Raw genomic sequence first — 26,203 nt, forward strand, 5'->3', positions numbered from 1 at the left:
TGAGTTGTAAGGTTAGGGGCTAGGTGGAGAGAGAAATAAGGCCAGGGCATTAATACAGAAATGTAAACAACCAGCAGGAACCAATGTCCTCTCTAAGCTGCTGGCCGGAAAGCAATCTTTAAAGACCCAGATAGCACACATCCTAGGCTTTGTGGACCCAACAGTATCGGCAACAACTGCTCACTTCTGCCACGCTGAAATGAAAGCAGCCGAAGTCAACAGGTGAGTGAGTAAACACAACCATGTTCCGACAAAACGTCATTTACGAAAGTAAGTGGCGGGCGCTGCGTGCCCCGGCCGCAGTTTGCGGGTCAGTCTGCGAGTCACCAGGCGGAAGCGGCTGCTCAGCAAACAGAAACGCACTGGACTACATGAGTTAGCTAGCTCATGTTACTGCTTGTCTGTGACACGGGAGACTCTCAGTGGCTCATGCTGATCAATACTCTCTCTCTCTGTCTTGCACTCCCTCTATGTATTACATTAATGACCCCGTGCAAACAAGAAAAAGCCTTGTTATGAGACACACCTGTCTGTCCCACTCCTCGCTGTGGTCCGACCATCAGACGCCAGCTCAGCGCTGCTTCTAGGATTCCATCAGACCCGGACTAGGCCTCACCTACCTGTACTTCCTAAACACGCTGGTCAAAACAGTTTGCCGTCTTCTAGAATCCTATTCTCCTTGGTTCACAAAGTACCATCTGAAATGACTGTCCAAGAATGCCTCAAAGTCCTTCCCCTGCCCAAGAGACCAAAATGCATTTTTAGCAACTGTCATTGTCTCGCTTTAATTCCTCCAAATCTGTCTGCTCTGCCCTTTCCAATTTGAAGATGATTTTCCTGATAAGGTTGATGAAATCAAAAAAAGGGTCCGCTCGCTCGCCTGATTTCTTCCTTCTGTTTACAGCATACCGTCTGTTCTAAGTGTGCCTATGTCACTGGGGTTACTCTGGCTTCAGAAATAACTGTCTGAAGACTGCTGTCTGCATGTGACTCTCCAAGGTTTGCCTGGGACGGTCTTGCACACGCCTCCGCCCCAGGGAACCGTTAGCAGAGCCCTCAAGTGCCCGATGTGAACGGCAGGTTCCAGGAGCAGAGCAGAAGAAGCAATGACAAGGTGGGTCACAGGCTTCCCATCTCTCCCGTGTGCAGGAATAAAAGGCATCTCTGTGGAGATGACTACTCCTGCCATTTACCGGCAGGGTGACCCTAGAATACCTTCTTTAACCTAAGGCTTGGTTTTGCTCCACGGTGTCTCTGTGCCTGTGAAATGCTTAGACGCGTGACTAAGCGCTTCATGCAGGACACAGATCACACAGTAAATGCTCAACAGACACTACCAATTGTTATCAGTAACACTCTCACCAATGTCACTACCGTCCTCTGCGTCCCCCACGGCAATGGCCACGCCCTCCTGGTTCACTGTGCCCTTCCTCCTTCCTCAGCCTCACATCTTTTCTTCCCATGGAGCTCTGGCTCCTGGGTGAAAGCTCCTCTCCCAGGTGCTCGGGAGAGCAGGGAAGCTTGACAGTCTCCCTTCAGGCCAAGACGCGACCTGCATTTCCAACCCGCGGAGCTGCTGAGCTGCTCTGGCAGGAAGGCAGACCTGGCTCGATGAGCCCCTGGGAAGCTACAGCTCCTGGAATCAACGCAAACTGCCATCGATCCTGGAGCCCTTGGGAACCCACCACCATGACCACCAAGGCGAGGGCAGTTCAGCTCTTAGCTTGCTCCAGTAAACCGCACTAGCTGGAGATTCAACGATTACACTGACACTCCCAAAGACTGATCAAAGGTGTGCTCCAACTGGGCACCAGAAAAGGGGCCCTCAGGGAGAAACCAGGGAGAGCTAGTGGTTAGTATCAGCCACCAAAATGGCAGCCGGTCCCTAAACGCAGCGCTCCCATAGTGACACGCGTTTTCCCCAATGTCTCGTCATGCATCGTTCTCAACAATTCTCGTGGAAGGGGAGGCCCAGAGAATCCACCCCAAGGACACCACTGGGAAAGACGGAAGCTCATTTTCTGGGAACTCTCCACGCCCAGAGCTCACACTTCCCTTTAATCACGTCAACTTGCACAAAGATGGCCCAGTCTTGTTTTCAATCTAAAAATAAGAGCCTAAAACACGGACGTGTACCTTTACAGTCACGTGTAAACTTTCTTGATCAGAGCAGCGAAGTGGGGTGGGAGCGGTGTGTGCATACAGGTAGGTAATGTGTACAGACATATACAATGTATAGACATATAAAGTGTATAGACATGTAAATGTAATGAAAATAGTACTTATCATAGAAGAAAATGACCTGCAAACCATATCGTATAAAAACTTAGAATAGGCCAGAACACATCTTTAATCCCAGCACTTGGGAGGCAGAGGCAGGGAAATCTCTAAGTTTGAGGCCACCCTGGTCTACAAAGCGACTTCCAGGATAGCCAGGGCCCTGCAGAGAAACTCTATCTAAAAAAAAAAAAAAAAAAAAAAAAAACAACAAAAAACAAAAACCTTAGCAACTTAGAAGAGATAAAGATTTGTTTGCTTGTTTGAGACAAGGCTCTTACTGCATAGCCTTGGCTGGCCTCAGACTCAGACACCAGCCCCTTTGCCTCCCGCGTTCTTAAAGGTATGTGTCGCCATGCCTAGCAAATATATGTAGGGTTTTTTTCCCCCTCTTTTATTTATTTATTTTAAATTTTGTAATGTGTGGGTGTTTTGCCCGCATGCCATGTCCAAGGAAGCCAGAAGAGGGCACTGGATCCCACGGGACTGAATTTCAGACAGCTGTGTGCCACCACAAAGGTGCTGGGAATTGAACTTGGGTTGTCTGGAAGATCAGCCAGTGCTCTTCAACCACCAAACCATGTCTCCAGAAAAAAAAAAGGGGGGGGGGGGCTTTTTATTTTTACGTGTATGAGTTTTTGCCTACCTGTATGTATGTGCACCATGTGTGTGCCTGGTGCCCCTGAGGGCACGAGCAGGGCACAAGATGCCCCGGAACTGGAGTCGCCGGCAGCTGTGTGGAAGCTAGGGTCCTCTGCACTAGCACCAAGCGCTCATGAGCACTGAGCCATCCCTTCAGCCCCTCCACAAAGAACTCTTAGAACACAATGCTGAAAATACCAACCACCAAGCCCACACAGGCAAAGGATTTCTGGAGACACCCCTCTGGGACTGCTCAACAGCCCGCACAGAGGTGCTCACCACCCTGAGTCAGAGGTGAGGCTCGACCTCATCAGAGCGACGCGCGACACCAGGCTACCTGGACCCAGAAGCAGCGAGTGGCCGCCCGAGGGAGGCTGGCAAGGGAGACCCCCACGCTGCCAGTGCGAGTGTGGCGGGGAAGGCAGGAAGGTGTTCGAAAACTCACTGTGCAAGCGCCAGGGCTGCAAACATCTCTACCGGAACCACCGAGGTGCGTGGCTACCACACGCGTGAGCCATGCGGTGGCGCGTGGTAGACCTCAATACAGATAACCATTTTCAGAACCAAAACTGTACACATTCATTTCTGTTCCAGACCCAAAGTGAACTGACAAAGAAGTGACGAAAAGGGGGCTGACTGGACCTTGAAGCCACAGCAATGAAAACCCAGCGGAGGAAGGCCATGGCCCGGACCCGGCACTGAGGCCTCCAGCGCAACAGTGCGCAATGAAGACCTCTCTGGCACAAAGCACAGAAGACACCAGCCTCAGGAGCGCCACACGTGCGCCATTTCTTTCCTGCCTTAAATAAATCAAGCCATGCAAAACAACAAATCAAACACATCGGCCAGACCATGAGGGCGCACCAGGGGGCCTGGCGCACTCGAGTGACGGCGTGACGACCAGACCAACACATCACAAAGCATGCTCACTGTCCCTCTCTATCTTGACACTGACCTCTGCGGGCAGAGGCCTCTGAACTCGCTCAGCTCTGCGGGGTCTGCACACATGCGACCTCCAGCCAGCTGACTTTGGGCAAGGACGCTGGGCTAACATGGAATGTTCCGTCTGTAACAGCTACAGAGCCAACCCACACATGTTACACCCTCCCTCCTCACAACCACGTCAAAGGAGTAGAGAGTCCGGGGGCAGAGATGCTGAGCCACAGAAGGGCCGGCCTACCTAGGTCACAGGGCTAGAAGGAGCAAAGCTGAGCATCACGCCAGTGTGGCTCCAACGGCCAGGCCTTTAGCCACGGGGGTCAATGTACTTCACAACATCTGTCTCCTCTGTTAGACAGTCAAAGGCTTTGCTAAAATACATGCAAGACTAACACACACACACACACACACACACACACACACTTTCACAGAGCCATGTAAAACTTGTTTAAATACTTATATTTGCAAACACAGTACCCAGTACCCCTCACTCACTTCACTTTCTTGTAAAAAAAAAAAAAAAAAAAATCGTACATGAGTGTGGACTTTGGTCACAGCTAAGAAAACAAAGCTGGTTCAATGATATTAACCAAAACGATCTTTGAATCCCACAACTCTCTCTTCCTGCCGTCCGTTTTCTGTTCAGGCGCCGCCACAGCCGACAGGCGCCGCCACAGCCGACAGGCGCCACGGTGCCTTCTCTCCTCCTTTGGGCTGTGACAGTGTGTGGGTGTGGTGAGCGTGGCGGTGTGAGGGAGCTCCGGACAGGCAGGTCCTCTACATCGTGTACCACCCTCCTCCCGAGACTGCAGCTCCTAGTGTTAGGAGGACGCTGCAGAGGTGGAGGGCCGTCTCATCTCATCCCACCAAAGGTGCTATGGCACCCATGCCAACTCCAGTCACCAAACAGGACAAGTGCTGACCATGGTGCTGCTTTGCCCTTCTCAGCACGTCCTGCTCCATGGAACCGAGTCACAAATGCAGAAATGAACAGGGAGGAATAGCTATACAAACACAGCAACTTATTTTTATGTGGGACCAATCCAGCATAATGATGTCAAAATAATAATAATAATAATAAAACAGGCCAAGACCTGCAAAATCTCAAGGCAACCAACATCCCAGCATGTATCAGAAAGGCGCCTTGCGGGCCCCTCTAGCTGAGGAGACCCTGGCAGTGGCTAAGGGACAGCCATTTTCCTTTGAGACTGTGGTGGGGGTAGGTTGGTGGGATCTGCTGCGGGATCCCACACCCATGTGTATCCCAGAAGCGCTACCTGACGCAGCAGGAGGACATCAAGGGAAGAAGAGGAGTAAATATGTCCTAATACCCTGTACACACGGATGAAATTCTCGAAGAACAGCTTGGTTGGTTTTTAAATAAAAATAAACATACCAAAGAGGCATTCCGTGATCCCGAGGTGGCTCTGATGGCTCCCCGCTCTGCAGGCTTAGGTCTCAGCCTCAAAAGGAGCGAGGTGCACTTTCTCCACGGAGATAAAAATGCGCACCACATGGGGCTGCAGAGGAGGCTCAGCAGTGAAGAAGAGCGCTGGCTGCTCCTGGCGAAGGGGCCATGCTCACTTCCCGGCACCACGTGGCAGCTCACAACTATCCTTAACTCCAGCTCCAGGGGATCTGACACCCCCTCCTGGCCAGTTCAGGCACTGCACACATGTGGTATGCACACATGCGCACAAGCAAAACACTGAAATTATCAAATTAAACACATTTCTGATGTACATCAACCGACCTTCACAGAATTTGAGCAATCTGTCCCAGCCTAGCTGAGGGCAGATCAGACAAAGGGGAGGGAGGGAGGGAAAGGATCCCAGGATAAAGGAAGCAGCTGCCCTTGTACATGCTTGGACGGAAAAACATGAACCTGAAAGCTTGAAATGAGTTACTAGAAAAAGACAGAGACTTCCAAAGCTGGATTTCAGACGATTTTCCCATCGTTGTCCATGGAGCTTTAACCCTTTGCAGTGGACAATGTCAGGAATGAACCTGGGTTTTTTCTAGGGAGAAACCTGCTATTCACACACCACCCCACCAACAGAGCTGGGCACCTAGTCTCAAGTCTTGGAAAACTTCACAGAGAAATGTTCTGTGCTCAGTCCAGTTTGCTTAGACTCTGGGAGGCATCCTGGCCTGGCGTGTGGCCCAAGCCTAAAGGGCAGAGGCTAGAGAAAACTGCACCTCATTCCATCCCCCAAGTGGAGCAACGGGTATCTTCATCAGGAGAGGTGGATATAAAATTGGACGGAAATCTGAGTTGACCTTATCCCAGAGACCCCTCCCTGGCTGAGCCTATAAAATGTGAAACTGAGAGAGACAGCAGAAGGCAGGGCAGAGGGTAGCCTTGCAGGGGCTGCAGTTGTCAGAGCCCGGCAGGGGAGCCCCAAGATTGTGAATATCCCTTTAATCCAGCCTGGCCTTCCAGAAGTACAGCTGGCTAAACACTCGGGTCAACCGTAAGCCAACCAGAACTTGGATTTAAAAACTATTATTGTTTCGCTGAGATCAGATGCAGCAAAAAAGAAAAAAAAATCTCTGAAGTGAGGGGGGGAATAAAACAATAAAAACACCTGGGTGGTGAGCACAGACCATGAGCACAGAATGCTGTGCTCATTCTGACCCGACCCTGGGAACCGGAGCCTGTCTGTGGTCGGGTGGTCCTGGCTTACACTGAGACACCCGGAAGGCTCTCAGATGGCCCAAGACACACCATGACTTCTTACTCAGGCAAAAGCGAGTACTCTGGGAAAAGCATCCAGGACTCAGGGCCCGAGGCGTTTTCTCCAGATTAAGATCTGTGGAAGATGAGCTCGAAATGAAGGTTTACTCGAGACACATGGAAACCAAACAACAACCGCACGGAGGAGACGCCAAGGAAATAACAAACCACAGATGTAACGTTCCGTGCGCTTCAGATGTTCCGATTACCAGATCCAGAATACGAAAGATCAACACATGAGACACTAAAGAAGCCGGAGACAGATTCTCAGCGACAAGGAGGCTGCAAGGGCTATCAAAAATGACCGGGCATGAGGAAGGCTGGCCGGAGGCACACGGTTACAGTAAGAAAATTACTGGTTTCTAGTGTTCGTTGCAGATGATGTACCATATATTTCAGAAGGACCTGAAGAGGAGAGGGAATGTTTTTCACAACAAGGAAATGGTGTTAAAGGAGAAGTATTTATCCTTATTTGAAAATTACATAATGTATATATGTATTTAAACATCACAGGGCATTCCATAGATGCACACTATTATGTCAATTAAAATTTAATTTTAAAAATGAGAAGAAATGGCCAGGTTTTCAAATATCTTTCAGTCATGCAAAGTGGGAAGAGTTGTGGCCTTGGCTCCTATGAACAGCGCTCACTGAGCTGAAAACGATTGAGATGGCCAATCTTCTGTAACTCGGGTTTTACCACAACTCTTTAAAAAAAGAGCAGGCTGAGGTTACAAGGACTCAATAAACACTTTAAACAAGCAAACAACAGCAACAAACCCTTCTGGTTATATGGAGGGAGTGGAGGAAGCACCGAGTAAGTGCCCATGAGAAGATGGCAAGCCTTCCTGAGCCGCCCCAGGAAGGAAATGAGAACGCCTCCTGTCTGGTCTGTGTGTGGGTGTTGACTGTGTGTACAAGATGTCCACCATAGCGTAGGGCCTGAAAACCACTCTACCAAGATTAGCCGGACCTGTCTAGTGACCCAACTATATAACCTCAACCCCTGCCTCCTTGCTCATCCGTAATAACGCAGACTCCGCAATTCCGCTCTTCACAATGGACCCGGCTCTCTGTTCAATTCCACAGAGCATGCTGAGGTTCCAGTGTATTGCCGTCTCTCCACCAGAAAGCCAGTCAACCCAACCCCAGCTCTCTGTGTCTGTCTTCCTCTTCATTCCCTCATCGCCTCTAGTCAGACTGATTCCCTAGAGGCTGAGCAAAGATTTAGAAGTTATTCAAATTAAAAATTTGCCAGCAGATTATACAGCATATTAACCAAAGCTGAGAAGAGAGTTAAAGGAATGGATCCCAAAGGCAATTCTAGGAAACAAGGGAACGAAAACGCAAAGGTTATGTTAACCTGGGTGGGGAATGTAGTAAGAATTGCTGAAAGATGTCTGATTGGATTTTGAAAGGGGAAAAATAGGTGAAAGGATAAAGATAGCAAAGTATTCAAGGAGATAACAGTCTTTCCCGAGAGCATTGAAAGATACAGCCACATATACATTATTCAGAGTAAATACTCCAGAGCCACTGCGAAGCTGAAAAGCATCTATGATGGACAGGTGTTAAGGAGCAATCCAGTCCAGAAAACACAGATGCATCGAGGAGAAATTCTGTGTCTACAGTTGCCTGACTTGCCTCAGCCCCTTCTCATTCCCAGAACTAACCCAATAGGGAAGAGCAGCTAGAACACAGGGAAGAAGTCAAGGGTGCTGAGGCCACTTCTCCCAGCATGCCCGGAGTGAACACCCACAGCCACATCCCAACTGGGCGAGCCAAGTCTTACCTTCCAACAGTGACATTTCTGAAGTTCTCATCCACATGCTAACAAGAGACTGAACTGTTTGTTTGTTTGTTTGTTTGTTTGTTTGTAGACAGGGTGTCACTATGGGGCCCACTGGCCTGAAACTCACTATGTAAATCAGGCTGGCCTCAGACTCCCAAAGACCCACCTGCCTCTGCCTCCCAAGTGCTGGGATTAAAGGCATGTGCCACCAGGCCCAGCTTGACTGAAAGTATTACTTGCTTCTAAGCTGGTGTATTCCAAGTCAACAGGATGGCCTAGCATAGAGAGAGGAATCTGTGTTACCCTTCCTCCATAAAGCTGGTAACCAATTCCTGTCACCTCTCTATCAGCAGCTACAGAAGAAACCGGGCATAGCCCCCACACCCATCATTTGTTTCCCTGGGGACAGAAACCACAGCAAGACTGGCAAGCACGACCCCGCCAGCAGGAAACAGTACCATTACTCAGCGATCGCTGTGGTGCCCACGCTCACCTCCACCCTGCCTAATGAGAGAGCATTCATCTGCCAGAGCCTCATAAAAAGCACCCGTGACATGCGCCTCAGTTTAAAAAAATCTATAGATACATTATGATTAGATACTCTTCTATAATAGTAGCTAGCCAGAAAAGAGGAAGAGATAATGAATAATACCCCAGGGAGGGAAAACCCCTTTTTCAGCTGGTTTAAGTCCTGTCGATAATGTGCACACGGCATTTTGCATTTACCATAAAGCTTTTCAATTAGTTCCTAGCCCAGTTAACCTTCTAGCTCCCAGAAAATATAATTCATGCACATTTTACACCATGCAGCATCCTGCTAGCTATTATCCATCATTTACAAGTGTTATTTGTCTATAAAAATGACACTAAATTTTTGAAAAATGGGACTGCTTTGCCTGCTTCTGGCTGTGTTTTAATAAATGGCACCAATGCAAAAGGCTTTAAGTCACATAAAAAGCAATTAGTCAGGGAAGCAATAAATATTTTTTAAAAGGATATAAATGATGGCTTGTCCAGATAGCCAAAAGTCTATAAGCTGGATACACAATAAAACAAGGGCTGGCTTGAAAGGGCGCTGTCCGTTACTTATTGTTGATAAAGTAGAGTAAACCTTGTGCTTCTTGCTCATACAGAAGTTTAAACAGAAACACAAGCAGAAAGCGTGCGCTCACAGAAAATGGACTGGACTAGCGGAAGGAAAATCCAGCAGAGAGATTCCTAACAAATAACTGTTGCCCTCTTACACAGTATCTGTGTTTATCAAAAACCATTATGCGCTAAATAACATTTAGTTTCATTTAGCTGACAACTGTGCCCAAAACGTGAATCCCAGGACAGATGATAAAATAATTTGGGGGGGGGGGGGAGACAAAACCTTGTAACCAGATGCCTTCAGTCTTTCTGATCAACTTATTATAGGGAAATAAGTTTTGTTCTTCCATTCAAAAAACCTATCCTCAAGAGATATAGTAGGATCTTTAAAAAAAAAAAAAAAACTACATCAGCGTAGCACCACTGAGGAACAGCTTCCAAACGCATTACCTTCAAGTAGCTTGGTCTCTTATGTCACTTACCTGTCTAAAATTAAGCATAAAAGGGTTTCCAAGAAGAGAAGATATAAAATTAACTTCATTTCATCGTTCTCCAGGCACGCCAACAGACAGCTGCCATTATTACAGGGCACACATATAAATCAGTGATTATATACAACAGTTAAGCAAGAGAAGAAACGAAGGCAATTAGAGGGCTAGAATTCCCAAGAAGCATGTATACAGTCAATGTCGCTAAACAGTAGTTCACGCGTGGTTAAAATAAAAGCTTCCCTCCAGATATTTCTGGCACCGTGACGTGTGAGGGAAAGAGAGCAGGAGGCCCATACCACTGTCTTAAAGGGGGAAATGGTGAGGGATCAATGAGTTATAATTTTAACTCAGTTTACTATTCCTTTTCAAGCTGAACTCTAAACCTTCCCTATGTCAAAATTTAAAATAGTGTTGCATACACTGGGATTAGAATACATTAGAGAGGGGGAGGAAAACACTCCCATTTTACATGAGAAGGGGAGTGGCCTGGGCTTGGTTTTCTCTGTTCTCTGCCATTTGAATGGGGGCAAAAAAAATGCCAGTTGTAATCTTATTTTCCATTTCTCAGATGTGTTTTGTTAACTCCTGCTTTATTGCAACTAGATATTCTAACTGGCCCACTGTGGACATACAGCAGCTAGATGTTGATTACGCTCTAATGTGGCCGCTGCCACGTGCAGAGGGAAGGTCCTGGCAGACCAGTGAAACCCCACGTACTGGCCGTTACTTCACACTAACACACCCTGAGCAGACAGCTCCAGAGCACAGCACTGAGCACCCCTGTGTCCACCCTTGATTCTCAAAGTGCTCTGAAGAAACAAGATCTCCCTTCCTCTCACTGCAGAGGAGAACCGAATAATCAGGATCATTTCCGCAGAACCTTCTGCTCTTCAAAACACTTGTGGTCTGTTCACTGAGCACTGTTACTCTTTGCACCTGCAATGTCCCCTGCTGGCTGCTGTTCTCAGTGTCTGTCCACTCCCCCCCCCGGGGGGGCACCTTTTGAGGAGGCGGGAAAGCTGTAAGAGGCGAGCCCAACATGATGTGGGCAGGTGGCCGTGTCCACTTGGAAGGTCAAGGCATGCATTAACCATCTAATTCCCAGAAAGTGAACTCATGCACATTTTACAGCATGCAGAGTCCTAGTAGCCATTACCCATCATCCACAGCTTCTCCTTTCCTGTGTTGCTGTGCTCTGAACACCCTCCAGGCACATGGACCCATCTGTCCCAGCCTGCCTTCTCCATCATGGACTGAGACCCGACAAGACTGAGCCAACATAAATCTGCTGTTTGACGTCATTTTTTTCAGGAACTGTGATCATGGAGACACAGAAGGAAAAACTACACCACACGCTGCCATGCCACATCTGCAAAGAAAGGGGAAACACTGTCCAATGCTGCTATGCCACAGAGAAGAAAACAGGGAAGACAATTAGAGCTTGGCAAAGGTCAGAGACATCAATTCCCTCTACCTCGAGCAGCCACACTCCCTCCCTAAAGTCCAACAAGGCACTGGGTGACCATCACTTGGCCAACAAACATTAAAACGCAGCTGTCCACATGAGACTCCACTTACGGGGTGCTCTTTGGAGCTCAGGCAGGCACCCTGCCCATTCTGCCCCAGAGGGATGTGTACCTTTATTACTCCTTCCACTCCCACCTGCTGCCAAGGAAGGTGCTGGGGATCGTGCCAAGGGTGAGCGGCCTACCTCCTTCCTTCCCGAAGACAAAGGGCCAAGCAGGCAAACCTGAGCCTGTGAGTCCACGTGTTTACCCACCAGAGCGCACCTGAGCCTGATCCGGGAGCCCACACACTCGCCATCAGAGCCACCTGAGCTTGGCTGTGAGCCCACACTCGCCATCAGAGCCACCTGAGCCTGATCTGTGAGTCCATGCGCGGGACCATCTCAGCGCACCTGAAGCTGATCAACAGTGATTTCTGTCTGATCTGTCTGTGCCCTAAAAGAATTATGTGGCAAACACTTTTAACAGCTCTGTCTGGTCTAAACTAATAGCACCACAAAGAATTTCAACAACAAAAATCTAAGCAGAACACTACAGAAACAAAGTCGAAATTTCACTGAGAAACTGACAGCAGCCTTCGTAGTAACGGTAATTAACAGTTCATAAGAGCATGGTATTGCTTCCCGTGACACATTTCTCTGGAAGGCGCGAGACTCCGGGTAGCCACCGCTTTTCCCACGCACAGACAAAAGCAGGCAGGGGGATTTGTCAGCTGCTTCGTGAGGGAAGTTTGGACCAGAAATTTAAAACATTTGTCTAAGCTATCCATTGGTGACAACGTGGAGATATGAATTGAGGTCTCCAAACTCCCTGCTAACTAAATAACGGCCCAGAAGAGACACACAAGTCAGCACCAACAGAGCGCCCGCTGTTTACACTGCCCCCAATAAATGTTTGTTCCAGGAAAAAGAGTTCAAACAAGATGGGAAGTAGTTCAAACACAAAGGGCTGAAGGGTTCAATATAGGAGGAAAATATGTTTGCTCTTAATACAGTGGAGGAACTGCTCGTGGACGGCTTGCTCTTCTCCTGTCAAGGCCAGCCTTGTACTGCCCAGGGCTGCAGGTTCACGAGCCACGGGGATCACACCAACTTCTCCCCCAACGCCCCGAGTTCCTGTTGTGCTAAGTTGCTGTGCCTGATCTGAAATGTGAAGGATCATTTTGGGCAAACAAAGTTTAAATGTGTGCTACAGATAAATGACTCAGAGCTAGCTACGTAATGTTGAAAAAAAGGAAGAAAACAAAAACCTGGGAATCCAGGGAAGGCACAAAAAGAAAAACCATGAGACAGAAACAGCCACAGCACCTGGTTCCTGATAAGCTGGGGACAAGATTACTTGGAGCTGCTAAGGCTGTGGGGAAATTTCTTTCTGGAGGTGGGGAGGGACTGGTAGTTGCCTCTAACACAACCTAGAAAGGAAATACTTCAACAGGAAGACTAGTTATTTCAAATAGCCAACGGGCTGCCATGCAAAGGCAGAGCTCAAAACTAGAAAGACAAAAGCAGGAGCCTGTGTGCTAAGAGCAGAACTTGCTAATAATCAGAGCAGCTCTTCAGCAGCAGGGCCAGCTAGAAGCCCTGCAGGTGTCTACTCCCGGCCCCGTCCAGTAGCCGCTCAGGGCCCTGTGAAGGAGGCCGGCAGGGAGGCCGCAGGAAGATCTGTGGAGGCAGGAAATGCCAGGGTACTGTAAACAATCTCAATTCTACCACATCAGGACTGTGTGACAGAATGGCACTCCCACACAAGCTTGCCCTCTAACGCAGTCGGTGAGAACCCCTGGAAGAGCTATTTTTAAAAGTGATCCCAGATCCTCACACCAGAGCCCCAAAATCTCAGTCCTAGAGGCAAGACCAGGATTCTATATTTTTAAAAGCTTCCTACAAATTCCAAGTTGATCGGTTTCGATAACTACTAATAAAGTTTTTTAGCCTATGTATTCATCTGTAAAAGGATAATATCTCCCCCTACTTATATCCTGGAAATATATACATAAAATTAGATGTAAAATATTTAGCATTATGACTACATCCAGAAAGTGTCCCTTAACAAATCAGCTCTTTCCATTCCATGAGCAAGCTAAAGAGCCCTGCTGATTACAAGCGAGAACAGTATGGCATGTGGACAGTTCATAGTTGGCCTTTCCTGTTTTCTAACTGTGCTTTGTCCTTCAAGCCACACAGGTATCCAATACAAAAGAATTTTAACCCATCGAATCAAATGCTTTCTCTGAATACTGCCATGAAATTAATCAAGAAGCACTTAGGAGCTGAAGAGAGAACCAGGGAGCCCGAGGTTGGCTTCCCCTCTTTTGCAATAATCAGAAGCTCATGATGTGAGCTCTTTACACCAAGCATAAAATCCGTGTTTATTCTCCTACAGTGGTATAACCACAAAAGACCACATTTTTCTTCTTTGTACCAAGCAGCCATCTTCCCTCATTCAACATCCTGCCGGGCACAGGGGCAGAAGAACCCCTATTCTGACATTTATACCACTGCAAATGGCTTCAGCTCTTTAACTCTAGAGCTGCCTCTTCTGCACACTGGGGTGAGCGTTCAGATGCCCCGACAGGAAAGAAAAGGCAGCTAACGAGCAACCTGGAAGAAGTGGGAAAAATATATCCGGATTCCAGGATTTCCAATTATTAGGCTGTGTTTGGGCAGCTTTATAAACACACACACACACACACGTGCACACAAACTGCAAAGCATGCTTGAGCACATCAAAAGGTTAAACTCCAAGCAGCTAATATGGATGTGAGAACAAGTAACTGTCAAACACTTAACCTTTCACAGATTAAAAACGTCTGACTCACAGATGTGAAAACATCGTCGCTGTAATTGTTCTAAGTAGAAATCTGAGCATTTTTAGAGGATACATCACTTTTTTTCTTTTGGAGCAGTCATGTTTACGCCCCAGGTCAACTTCCTTGTTCATGACAGACTCATCCTGCCCTGCATTTCTGCTCATATGCCGATTCCCCTGAACCCTTCTTCATTCACCCTGAAGACTCATTCTTGGAAAGCTTGCAAGCTGAATTCTAATCACCAGTTCTATCTCCACACCGTCCCCCACACGGCGATTTTAAAAACGCTTTATCTTCGTTTCTGACTGATCCTGGTTGGCTGTGGCTCCTGAAGCCCTCTGCTGCCTGCCACTTCCCTGTGCTCATTTGTGCCACGTAATTTACAAGTGTCAGTTGGTAGTAGTTGCTCAACCAAGTTTGCTGGGTAAAGTCATCATCCTTAACACCAAGGTCTCTACTCCCTAATGAAGATCCACTTCCATGACGTCTCTTTGTATCGCAAATGGTTTCCCCTGCTGACTGTGCTTGCTAATTTTAATAAATGGGATTTGTCTCATGATAGCACTTCCTGTTTCTGATTCTCAGCACACTGCTGACAGGAGTGAACATTCTGCGCAGCCGCATTTGGGTGGCAGCTCTGCTCGCCACGCTGTAGGTAAGAAACCAAACGTGAATGTCAAACGGCTGTACACTCTGTCCCTCTAAAACACCTGAAATGCAATTCAAGGCCAACCGTCTTGTAAACAAAGGTCTGATAATATACATCCACTTTTAAGAGAAACAAAAATGTGCATAGAATGCTGGAACTACAGGTCTGTAAAATGTAAGATTAAAAAAAATGAACATTGTTGGTAAGAAAACTCCAGGAGATCTTTTACATGTAAGCAGGAGAGATGAGGGAGGGGCTCCCATCCCTAAATCTGCACCTATCATGTGAGTGGGGCAGGAAATGTTAATTGTGAGGAATGCAGCAGGCCCCGTGAATGAAAAGGCAACATCACACCAATTTCCAAGGCAGGCTCCGCAGACCTGAGGAAGACAGGCCGCACTATCGCACACAGCCTCTGCCTCATCTGCAGGGGCACACTCAGAGGCCCTGAGCTAGAGGGATGAACAGTCAACATGAGCATCTTATTACGAAGGTGTCGGGGCTGAGGTGACCCGGGGACAACGTGGTGACCTCTCAAGGCCGAGGGACGAGAGTCGGGGTGCTCAGAAGCAATGTGAACACCGGGCAGGCCAGGCCGCAGCCGGAAGAGAGCCCAGGCCATGCTGGCTAAGTTCGGGTTCGGTGAAAGCGTGTCAGGAGATGAAGTGGAGAACAGCGGAGGCGGTCTCCAGACGTCAACCTCAGGCCTCCATAAATGCACATATAAGCACGTATGCATGCATGTGCACTCTGCACGCACACACACACACACACACACACACACACACACACACAAAATAAACAAACAGGAGCCGGTGCACCTATCAGCAGGCAGTACAAGGGATACAGCCAAAGAATGAGCAAAAACATAAAATTCTGAAGCAAACGGGATGACACTTCCATGAAAACACAACTGCGTTTCTCCTTTCTCCGCCTCCAGAAATCAGCCTTTTCTCAGAAGACACTCCGTCCACCTGAAAGTCCCAGCGAGGAGACACTCACAACACCCTGCACAAATGTGGAAACGTGTGGGCCACCTTGCTCAGCAGTTATCACTCACTTTTGCACCTTCCACAGCAGTTAACAGGCTGAAGTGAAGGATCAGCCACTGAGCGCTGAAGTCTCGGCTCCACCAGAGAGATGGCTAGCAAAGCCACTTCCCCTGGAACTCCACAGGAAGACATGCTGACCTCCCCCGCCCAGGCTCAGACTGCCCTCTCAGTGACCTCTTGGCCCCTGAGAGAGCACGCTGCAGGTGGAGAGGACAGGCAGAGAGCCAGGTTCTGAACGGGATGGGATGGACTCACAGCCTACAATTACACCAGGAGGAAAGGCCTGTAAGCCTGAACCTCAGACCAGGAAGTGAGGTGAGGCCGGCCATCACGGGCAAGCCTGACCACTGGACCTGCTTCCCTCGTCATTAACTGCGAGGTCCAGGCCTCGAGGGCTGAGAATCGCCTGCTTCACTGATGCTGACCTGCTTGGACGTGTCACACTCAAGTGTGCTTGGAGCACGCCACAGACTTTCTGCACTCGGAAGAGCCCTCCTGAAGCACACTTTCAGGATCATGGCTGCAGCAGCTCATGTTCTACCCTGGGCATTTTACTTTCACTTCCTCTCCATGAGGTCATCTTTCCTTAGATTCGTCCTTTTGTTCTCTGTTCCTCTTCCCACATCACCTGGTGCAGCTAATGGAGTAAATTAAATTATAATGTAAATATTAAAATTAAAAAAAAAAACAGTTGCTAGACCTCACTGCAGGATTTTTACTTATTTTTATTTTTTCAAAATACAAGATACGGTTTAACGTTCACAGTTCAACCGGTGAGGGTAAATTCCCAACCCTCAGCTTCAGACAGTGAATTACATATATATACAGTATATAATTGCATATATCACATAACTGTACTGCAGTCTACCACACTCTGGTGGGTTGAGTTTTATAACCCCTCCCTCTAACACCCAGGGCTCTTAAGGCTCGGCGCACCCTCAGGAAGAGAACTCGGAAGAAGGCCGAGAGCTGGCCGGAGGGGAGAAGAGCTGTGAAGCACTGGTTTGTGGGCTGTCGTAGGCAGGGGTCAGCCGCCTGGGATCTGCACAAGATCAAGCCGGTCAAAGCTGCAGCACGGATGGGGCGGGGCTGAGACCCTCCCCTTCACAGGAGAGCTATTGGCAAACGGATGACTTCTGAGCTAGGCGACTCTCCTTTGGGGAGGTGGCTATTGGTAGGGTGCTCATGCCCCCGAGGATGGCCCCATATCCACGTGCATACGGGTGGGACTCAATGAACTCAGGATTATTGATAGCAGTGGGAAAAAAAAAAAAAAAAAACAATAAAAAAACATAAGGTAAGGAGGGAGACGGGAAGAAGGCACTACCGAAGCTTGGGAAGCTAGAGGAAGGCAGCAGGAGATGGCTATGAACAATATGTGATATAATTGTGTGCATTTTCAGAGAATAAAAATATAGAAGGGAAACAAGGCGGGGGTTGCAGGTTGAAGGCAGTGATCAAAATGATGCCTCTAAAAGTCAAAGCCCAAACAACCACCAGAAACAGAAGAGAAGCTTCAACAGAGCCTCCCTGAAGCCCCTCAGAGGGCCTCAAACTCTGCTGGTGCCTCAGTCTCCAGCTTCCAGCCTGCGAGACTGTGAGACAGTAAGAGCCTATTGCTCAGACACTCAGACTGTGCTACCTCACGGCGGTGGCCTGAGCAAATGCGTACACACACCTTTCATTTTCCCTGTCCACCCGAAAGCTCAACAAAATGTGTGTTCTGTTGTAAAACAAAATCAACTGCAGCCCTAACCAAGTGCACTATCCTGGTCAGAACTTAGAAATTGAAAGAATGATTATGGATGTCTAATATTCAAAGGTTGCCACCTATGACTAAATGGTTGGTTTCGGATGGCCTCTTCATTAGAGCCGAATTTATTTTTCTACAGTTAAAGACTGACATAACATTAAAGTTTAAGGTTGTGAAGAATTAGCTTCGTGTGCAAGGTTCGCCCATGATACACATATGGAATAACCGAGAGGCACAAAAAGAAAAATTGTTAAATTATGGAAAATAAGAAGCTCTGAGCTCCATCACTGTAGTGCCTTGGGAAACGTGTTCAAAGACCTCCCTCCGACATCAAAACCTGCAGAGGCTCAAACAAGGCCCTTCCTAAAACCAGCACAGGATTTGCATGCAGCCCACACACACCCTCCTGCGCTTGAAATCACCTCCAGATTGCTTGCAATACTGAATACAACATAAATGTCACGTAGATGGTTACTGTGTACCTTTTCGGTGTGGATGCATTTTTTAACACTGTTTTCAGCCTGAGGTTCACTGAATGCTCGGGTGTAGGACAGCTATGAGGGCCAACGGTGCTGCTAAAGCGCTTTCAGAGGAGCTCATCTTTCATAACCCAGACTGAGGCTGACTAAAACCCCAGAGAAAAGGCCATCTCCAAGCCCTGCCTCAGCTCAGCCCAGCAACAGGCCTGGCGTCATTGTAAGCCTCAGTGTCCTCCACGCATCTGCCAGAGGCACCTAGCTCAGCTAGGCACGCACACCCAGCAGACCTCATGGAGCCGACTCTACTGCCCCCTCCCTCTAGAGAAATCCCCACTTCCTGCGCTCCTGGACTCTTCTCCCTCACATCCTCTTCCTGTTCCTCCAGTCTGTGCTCTCTGCTGTCCTTGCTGGCCCACTCCTTCCCAGCCTCTAATTCTAACCCTAACCTCTTGCCTACCGAAACAGTAAAAAAACAACAGATATGTTAATACAACGGTATGCCTGCACTTCCACGTACTTATATTTAGGCTTGGCTAACCACTATGTTTTCACAGTTGATCCCCACAGCATGGGGAGAAGAGACGACTTGAAAAACAGCTCGTTAACAGATTAGTATCTTAAAGAAAGTTTACACATCCCAGCACCTTGCTTACAACACTCTGGCTTGGCAGAGCTCTATCTCCACAGACCTGGGAAACAGCAAAAGCCCAAGGTGTCTGTGAACTCTCAACCTACCACAGGCCACGTGCTTCTACTGCAAATGCAAATACAAGCCTCGCGTGAAGAGCCAGCAGCCAGGACAGAGCCAAGGACACACCCCCAAACCACGACTGACCTTATTTCTCCTGACAATGTAAATTCTGACCTTGGAGAATTAAGAAATATTTTGGAAACTGCAAATTAAATGGCGAACTCCACTTCTGAATTATGTGGAGAAGAAGGTAAGCAGAGGCAGCAGGAAGCCTGAAGGGTAACAGTGTTCTGATTTAAATATTTTTAAAAGTTCCTTTACAGGCTTATAATTCTTTGTAGCAAAGACAGCATTTGTTTATAATTCAAAGGAGGGAAAACAGGAAAGTGCCCATCCCTCTTGCTGGACAGTAAGTTCAGAGAACTATTTGGGGAAAGAACCTGGCTACCTCTGATGATGTACTTCCTTCAATTAGGTCCTGCCTTCTGACTTCCTTTTCAGCTATTAATATATCAGTGGATTAATCTGCTAGAAAAGTTAGCACTCAAGGTCCAACCACCTGTTAATAGCACCAACTAGATACCAAACTTTCAACGAGCCTTTTAAGGGAGCTTCCCAATTTTTGAACCCTAACACTAGGTAAGCCATCCTATCTTCCTCATCCAACTATTTCAAAACCCCCTTCAACAGCACGCTTCCACTCCAGGCACCAAGCCCCAGCCCCGAGAGATGACAAGTTCACCCCATTCCTCTGAAAGCCGTGAGAACAGCGGAAGCCAGCATTACCCTCCAGCCTGTCTGCTTACTCCTCAGAACACCCTAGGAAGACTCTTAACTTTTCCACACAGCACAAGCAAGAGAGAGCTTGCAAGATAAACATTCCTAGCCCTTAAGTACTGCCAGACCAAAAATCATGCTATTTCTAGACAGAGCAACAATAATGCCTCCAAAAGATGTTGATTAGAGAAATAACAAGTATTTCAGCATAATTAACAACAACAACAAAAATCTCCAATTCTGTATTTTACGTTTCTAAATTTTACTGTCCTCTCTAGGCTCTGGCTAAATTGCCACAGGTTTATGCAGTGATGTCTCACGTGACTATGGTCTAGGCGTTATCCATCTTCTCTCTGACGTGTTTTGTGTTTTTCGAAGGCACGGTGCTACCAGAACACTTCAGTGCCTGAAGGGTCCTACCAACAACCCCAAACAGCTCAGCTTCTTTTTGCAGACTCAGGTCGGGGGGGGGGGGGTTCTCTCACTCCAGGCTAAGAATCAGGCTAGTGTGCTTCTCACATGACAGTGGACCACAGGAACCTGTGTCTTCGGGAGCCAGGTAAGTTTCTCCTGATGACACAAACGTCTCTATCCAGTCAGCACACAGACACAAAGGCCCAGGAGCCAACGGTGAAGACGGACCTGAAATGTCACTGCCTTGTTCTCCCAACTGTGCCTTATCCTCAATTAGCTCTCAACTCCAAGCTGAGATGTCTTATCTAACACCCTGACAATTAACATGTCACCACTGAGATTATGAGCACAGATTCCTAGGGCTTTTGCAGTCAAGATCGAGGAAGATTGTCAGGACCCTGTCAGGTTGTGGGTAGGGATTTCTTTCCCGGTGAGTGTTCAGATAACTTCCCAGGGCTGGAAGAAAAATTTGCCTCCTGAACCTTTCCACTAGAGATGGAAATACCTCACCATCAAACATGGCACTGCCAGTGCAGAGAGATACAGAGATACCTTAAAACCTAGCGTCTCACCATAGCCTAGACGACCCTCTCAAACAGCTGCAGCTCTGGCGCCGGAAGCCAGTTGTCTCTCCCTCCACACTGCTGGACTGTGATGAAGAGGCATAACTAACTGCCTCCCAGTCCTGCGGTTCCTCCCCACTCTCTCCCTGTTCCGTTAGTCACCTCCTGCTGGGACACCGGAGGCTGGGTAAGGGAAGCTGAAGGTCCCCGGTGAGCCATAAAGGTGATTTAATGGAGCAGCGGTATGTTTTTACCAGACAGGGAAGGGTGGGCTGCACAGAGCTATCAACAATATGATGTGTGGTAGGGAGAAGAATGGCTCCCCACGGGCATCCCCTTCTGAATTCCGAGGACCCAAGAATGCGTTCCTCTCTGTGAAGAGTGGTGTGGATGTGATTAAGTGGGGAGCCAGGTGGTTTCCGGGTGTGCTCTGTGTAATCACAGGGTCCTAATAAGGAAGAAAAGAAAACAGGAGGATTGGGAAGTACAGGCCAGGGTGAGGAAGATAAAGGACTATGATCCGAGAAACATGTAAAGTCCAGGCAACAGCTAGACACGGTGAAGGAGTAACGTGTCTCCCACATCCTGCCTGAGACCTTGAACGGGTCCCGGTGAGAGACACTTTCAACTCCTGGTCTTCAGAACGACAAGATGATAAATGTGTGTTGGTCTATGCCACAGAATCTGTGACGATTCCTCCCAACAGCAACAGGAAACCAATAGAGCTAATTGCTTCCTTCTTCCTGCCCTAATCAAACAAGGAGGTTGGAGAGCGGGGCAAATGTGGAAAGGGGCCCAGCTGCCACCTAAATCCCATTTCTCAGCTACTTCAACTCTCCATGGCATGTTTCCGCAAGAGAGATGAGCAAGGCAAAGTTTTCACTTGGAGCTACCTGACACTGCAAATCCCTCAAGAGCCAAACACCAGAGGCACTGAAAGCAGAGGCGTCCACCGTGGTTCCAGGCGATGTCTAGTCAGTGGTGACTGTGGTGGCCCTCTGCTACAGATCACACAGCCAAGAATTCTGCCCTTCAAGTCACATCCCTTCTTCCCTAAGCCAAGCCACTTGCAATTTTTTCCCTCTGTTGTGGGTTGGTCAGACGCTTGTCTATTGATGCTGGTTACTGCCTGGTTACACCTATCCTTGTTGTGTAAAGCTACCTGATTGGCTGATTAAATGGCCTATACCTGGGCAGGGCAGAATGGAGTGGGCATGGCTAAGGTCCCTTGGCTTTTGAAGACAGGAGAATCACAGGAGAGAGACCAGACAGAAGAAAGGAGTAAGGAGGACATTACCATGAGATAGAGATAGTGTGGAGAAGAAACTATGCGAGCCAGGAGGAAGGACTCCAATAATATCATGGAAAGGCTCAGATGAAGAATACAAGCAAGTATTTATAGATTTATGTATGAAGTAGACCAGATAGGGTGGTTAAGGGGGATGGCATTGGCTGGGGCTGGGAGACGGATGAAGAGGATATTGAGACATTGCAGGTAGGAATGCCTGCCTGGCCCAAGCTAATAAGGCAATTATAAAATCTAACAGGTGTCTGTGTTTTATTTTTTGTGAGAACGGGTTAAATAATACTGCCACAATAATTACAGGGCTAATAATAAACATTACAGAGCCCAACACTCTTTTTATTTTCTGCAACACCTCTAAAATAAATGTTTCAACTAGCCAGATACAGATATTTTCCTATTGCAACTTGGGGGTAACCCAGACCAGCTAGCAAATGCAACAAATGCAGCCTCCTGAAACCTTACCTCACAACCCAACCTCGGTTCCCAGCTATGACAGGATTCTGCATCAGTGAAGCCTGGAGATCTGAGTTTCTGTTGAAGGGCGAAAAGCATGCCAGTCAATACACAGGCTGTCAGGGCCTAGGAATTCCAGCCAGATGTTTTTATCACCTCAGAATCACAGCTTTTTACAAGAGGCTTGTTTGCATTGTTTTGAAATAAGACTGTAGTTGTGAGCAGCAGAGGCACCTACCTGCACAGCCCCTGGATGAGGGGCGGAGCTTCTGCTGTGCCTCAGAGGCAGTCTGACCCAGGCCAGGCTTGATCAAGGCTTGCTTTCATGTCATCCGTGCTATGACTGGTCACAGCAGCATGCCCATTTAACTAAAGAGTGAACTGAGTCAGACAGACTTATAGCCATCTCTAAAAGAATTTTAAAAACGAATACACCAAATGGAATTAAATAGGAGAGTCCCTTGGTATCTGCAAGAGGCTGATTCCAAGACACCCCCCCCACACACACACACAGATGCTGAAGTCTGTGAATACTCAGGTCCTTTCTCTAAGAGGCCCATGCATGGCTTTCTGTGTACTTTAGATGGTATCTAGAGCACTTAAGACGCCTAACGCAATGTAAAAGCTTGTCAATCCTTGTATGAATCGAAAAGAGACAGGAAAAAAAGACAAGAAAGTCTACTTCTGTCCAGTCTCATTCTTCCAGATGTATTTTATGTACAGTCACTTGGTTGATCTTAGACACAGAATTCATAGGTGTGAAATGTTAACTATTTCAAGGTTCGTGGCTACACCGTAAACCCGCCCGAGGACACGCACTACCCGAATGCGCCTCTCTCTGCTGCCTCATCTTCTTGCACCACCTCTGCACAATCAGCACTGGCTGAACTCGCCAGAAAGAGAGGCCCTGCCTAGCTCTTAGATGAGGGCTTCCCCACTCAACAAGCACACTCTCTCCTGACCCTTGTGAACTCCTGCATCCACAGGACCAGGATGCCGCCATGTCCTGTTGACACTTCTCCCTGTGGGCCAGCATCCTTCACCAGCTTTCGCTCCTTTACATTAATTTTCTTCTGGATCCAAACCAACAATCAGGGCTGTATATGCCATGTCTGAATATCTGAGCTCTGCTGGCAGTTAAAAAAAAGGCTAGCATCCCTGGCTTGGGAAGGTCCCTGAGCTACCATTCACGAGCTCTTGTTAACTCTGTCCTTGACTACTGTGCACTCCACTCCGACTCTTGTCCTCCACACTTGGGTAGTATTCCTTCCAGTGTTTGAGCACCCAGCACAGCAAGGAGGCAAGAGGAAGTGACCGGAACTCACAAGAACCACGTGGGGTTGTTGACAACCCTAAACAAAGCACTCACGAGGCTGAGGCAGAGCGACAGCCATGAGTCCAAAGCCAACCTCTCTGATGGAGTTAAGACTCTAACAACAAGACAAGGAGAAAAACCACATTTTCTTAAGAAACAGAGATTCCCGGTGAGAGACGGTGCTCCTGCTTTGCTTCCAAATCACAAGGACACAGAAGAGCACACAGCCAATGCCAGTGGCGTACTGGGCAGAAATAGCTATGCCTCAGTTTCCCTGTCTGTACTGGTCCTTAAATAGAAGCAGTAACACCTGTTGTGTTTGGTTCCTAAGGGCTAATGAATGAAAGCAAGATGCGATTATCACTCGTCGTTCTTCAATACGACGTTATGGTCCTTTGGTCCTTTGGATATGAACTGCGTCCTTGATGGCTCAGGTGTCACAGGCTTGCTCTGTAGCTGGCCGCAGTATTCTCAGAGTGCCGGAACATTAGGGGGTGGGGCTCGGCAGGAAGTATGTCTGTGGGGAAGGCACTTGCCACTTCCTGTCTCTGCTTCTTCTTGGCTACCATTCGGTCTGTGCTCTGTCTCCACAATGTACTATAGGCTCAGGAAAGAGCCGAGTGACCACAGACTAAATGCACTAGCCAGCTTGCTCTGGCATTCACCTTAAAGGAGATAACTTATGCTATTCTAGTCAAACAATGAATTTATAAAAATTAAGAATCTGAGAGGAATGGAGGGATGTAATGTATGAGAAAAAATAAATTAAAAAAAAAAACAAAACAAAGAGTCGGGGCTGGAGAGATGGCTCAGCAGCTAAGAGCATTGACTGCTCTTTCAGTGGACCCAGGTTCAATTCCCAGCACCCATGTGGAAGCTCACAGTTCTGACACCATTATACAGACAGACAAGCAGGCAAAACACCAATGCACATAAGATAAAATTAAAAAAAAGAAGAAGAAGAAGAAGAAAAGGCCATATCTTATTAAAAAAAAAAAAAAACAAAAAGAAGAGTCTGTTGTTCTCTTCTGGGGACAAAAGAAAGTAGCATCTTCAACAAGACAAGAAGCTTAAGGCAAGGAGTCCCACCATTTCCCAAGCATGGTATCAGGCATTGCTGAGCCCTTCAGGGTCCCCTTTCCTCATCTCTTAGTGGGAGGCAAGAGCTCATCAGCCTGGCCTGGCTCACACACCCTCTGCCTCCAGGAAGACAAGCACTCTCTGCCCTGGCCAGGGTCCTGCCATGGACACTGACAGTGAGCTCTAAACTTGTGAAGGAGTTAAACACCTAAGACGACAGCCATGAGCCCTGCCTGCAGGAGGAGCAGGCGGTGTCCAGCTGTTGGGCCTGAGGTAGAGGCTTGAGAGTCAGGGAACAGCAGAGAGACGTGAGACCAGCACAGATGTCAGGACAGCAGGGTCCAGAGAACAGCAATGCACCCGAGCCATGGTCTGAAGCAGCGGATGGATCACGGACATGGTAAGGCGTGCCCACAGCCCACGTGCAATCAGGAAGCAAGGCGATTAGGGATAGAGAAGAAAACTAGCTTGATACAGAAGCCTCTCTTCTCTCTAGCTAACGTCCTTCCCAAACTGCACGCTGGTCTCTCTCCTCTCAGATCTGGAGAGGAAGAAGAACTGGTCTCTAGGCAGCCTGGCAGGAAGACCACCCCACATCAGCAGTCCCCGCATGCTGACCCAGGGGTCTCTCTCCCTGAGAACATTCTACTGACCTGTACTCTGCCTGCTCAGGTGTCCCCCTGGCCTGGCCCCTTTCGCACCTGGGACAGCAATGCGCCATGTCCCAGCCACATCTGGATTCAGGGATAAAGGGAGACTAGGATTTGGGAACTAGAATTTGGATGCCAGCCTCTCACTCTGACAGTGATTTTATCACACCTGCTGTGCAGAACCACAGTCCCTGCGTGGGCGACTTGCTGGATGCTCGCGGTAAGGTGCTTGCCTGGGTCAGCTGTGAGAGCCTGCTCCCTGAGTTTCCGTACAGCCCCATTCAGAAGATCCTATCTCCACACACACAGTCACAGGAAATCAGACTGCAGTACACAGCACTGACCACAGGTAAGCTTCTGTTTGCTTTCCCATTGATCAACAGCTCTTAATGCCTGTAAAAGAACTGTGCATTTTAGGGAAAAATTAACACACAGGCTCACAAGAAAATCTGTTGTCAATTAGGGTTTGTAGGCTTTATTTTACTCTTTGAAATGGGACTCCCTTAAGTAGCCAGCCTAGACTAGAATGAGCCATAACATCCTAAGTCAGCCTTGAACTCATTGTTTCTTGGCCTCCCAATGTCAAGATTACAGGCTTGTACGTCCATACCAGACTGAACATTTGTTTACATGTCCTTAAAAGAATTCTTATTGACATTTCTTCCCTTGATATAAAAAAATTTTAAAGATTATCTAAACACTTTAGTTTTTTCCTT

The 26,203-nt window shown here is 47.9% G+C and overlaps 1 protein-coding gene across 6 annotated transcripts in view; it reads right to left on the bottom strand.

Moving 5' to 3' along the window:
- The window catches only part of Aff3 (ALF transcription elongation factor 3), a 444,599-nt gene that overhangs the window by 397,981 nt on the left and 20,415 nt on the right, over positions 1-26,203 (bottom strand). For 3 of the 6 annotated variants that reach the window (XM_021636014.2, XM_060369899.1, XM_060369898.1), the window contains exon 1: positions 11,127-13,055. The exons of 2 other annotated variants lie outside the window; for them this stretch is intronic. In XM_021636014.2, the coding sequence (XP_021491689.2) occupies positions 11,127-11,272 (146 nt within the window). In that variant the 5' untranslated portion in view covers positions 11,273-13,055. Of the gene's footprint in view, positions 1-11,126; positions 13,067-26,203 lie in introns of those variants that run through there. One more of the 6 variants, XM_060369900.1, reaches the window with a different exon arrangement.

Source organism: Meriones unguiculatus, chromosome 16 (assembly GCF_030254825.1).
Source record: "Meriones unguiculatus strain TT.TT164.6M chromosome 16, Bangor_MerUng_6.1, whole genome shotgun sequence".
Taxonomy (NCBI): Eukaryota; Metazoa; Chordata; class Mammalia; order Rodentia; family Muridae; genus Meriones; species Meriones unguiculatus.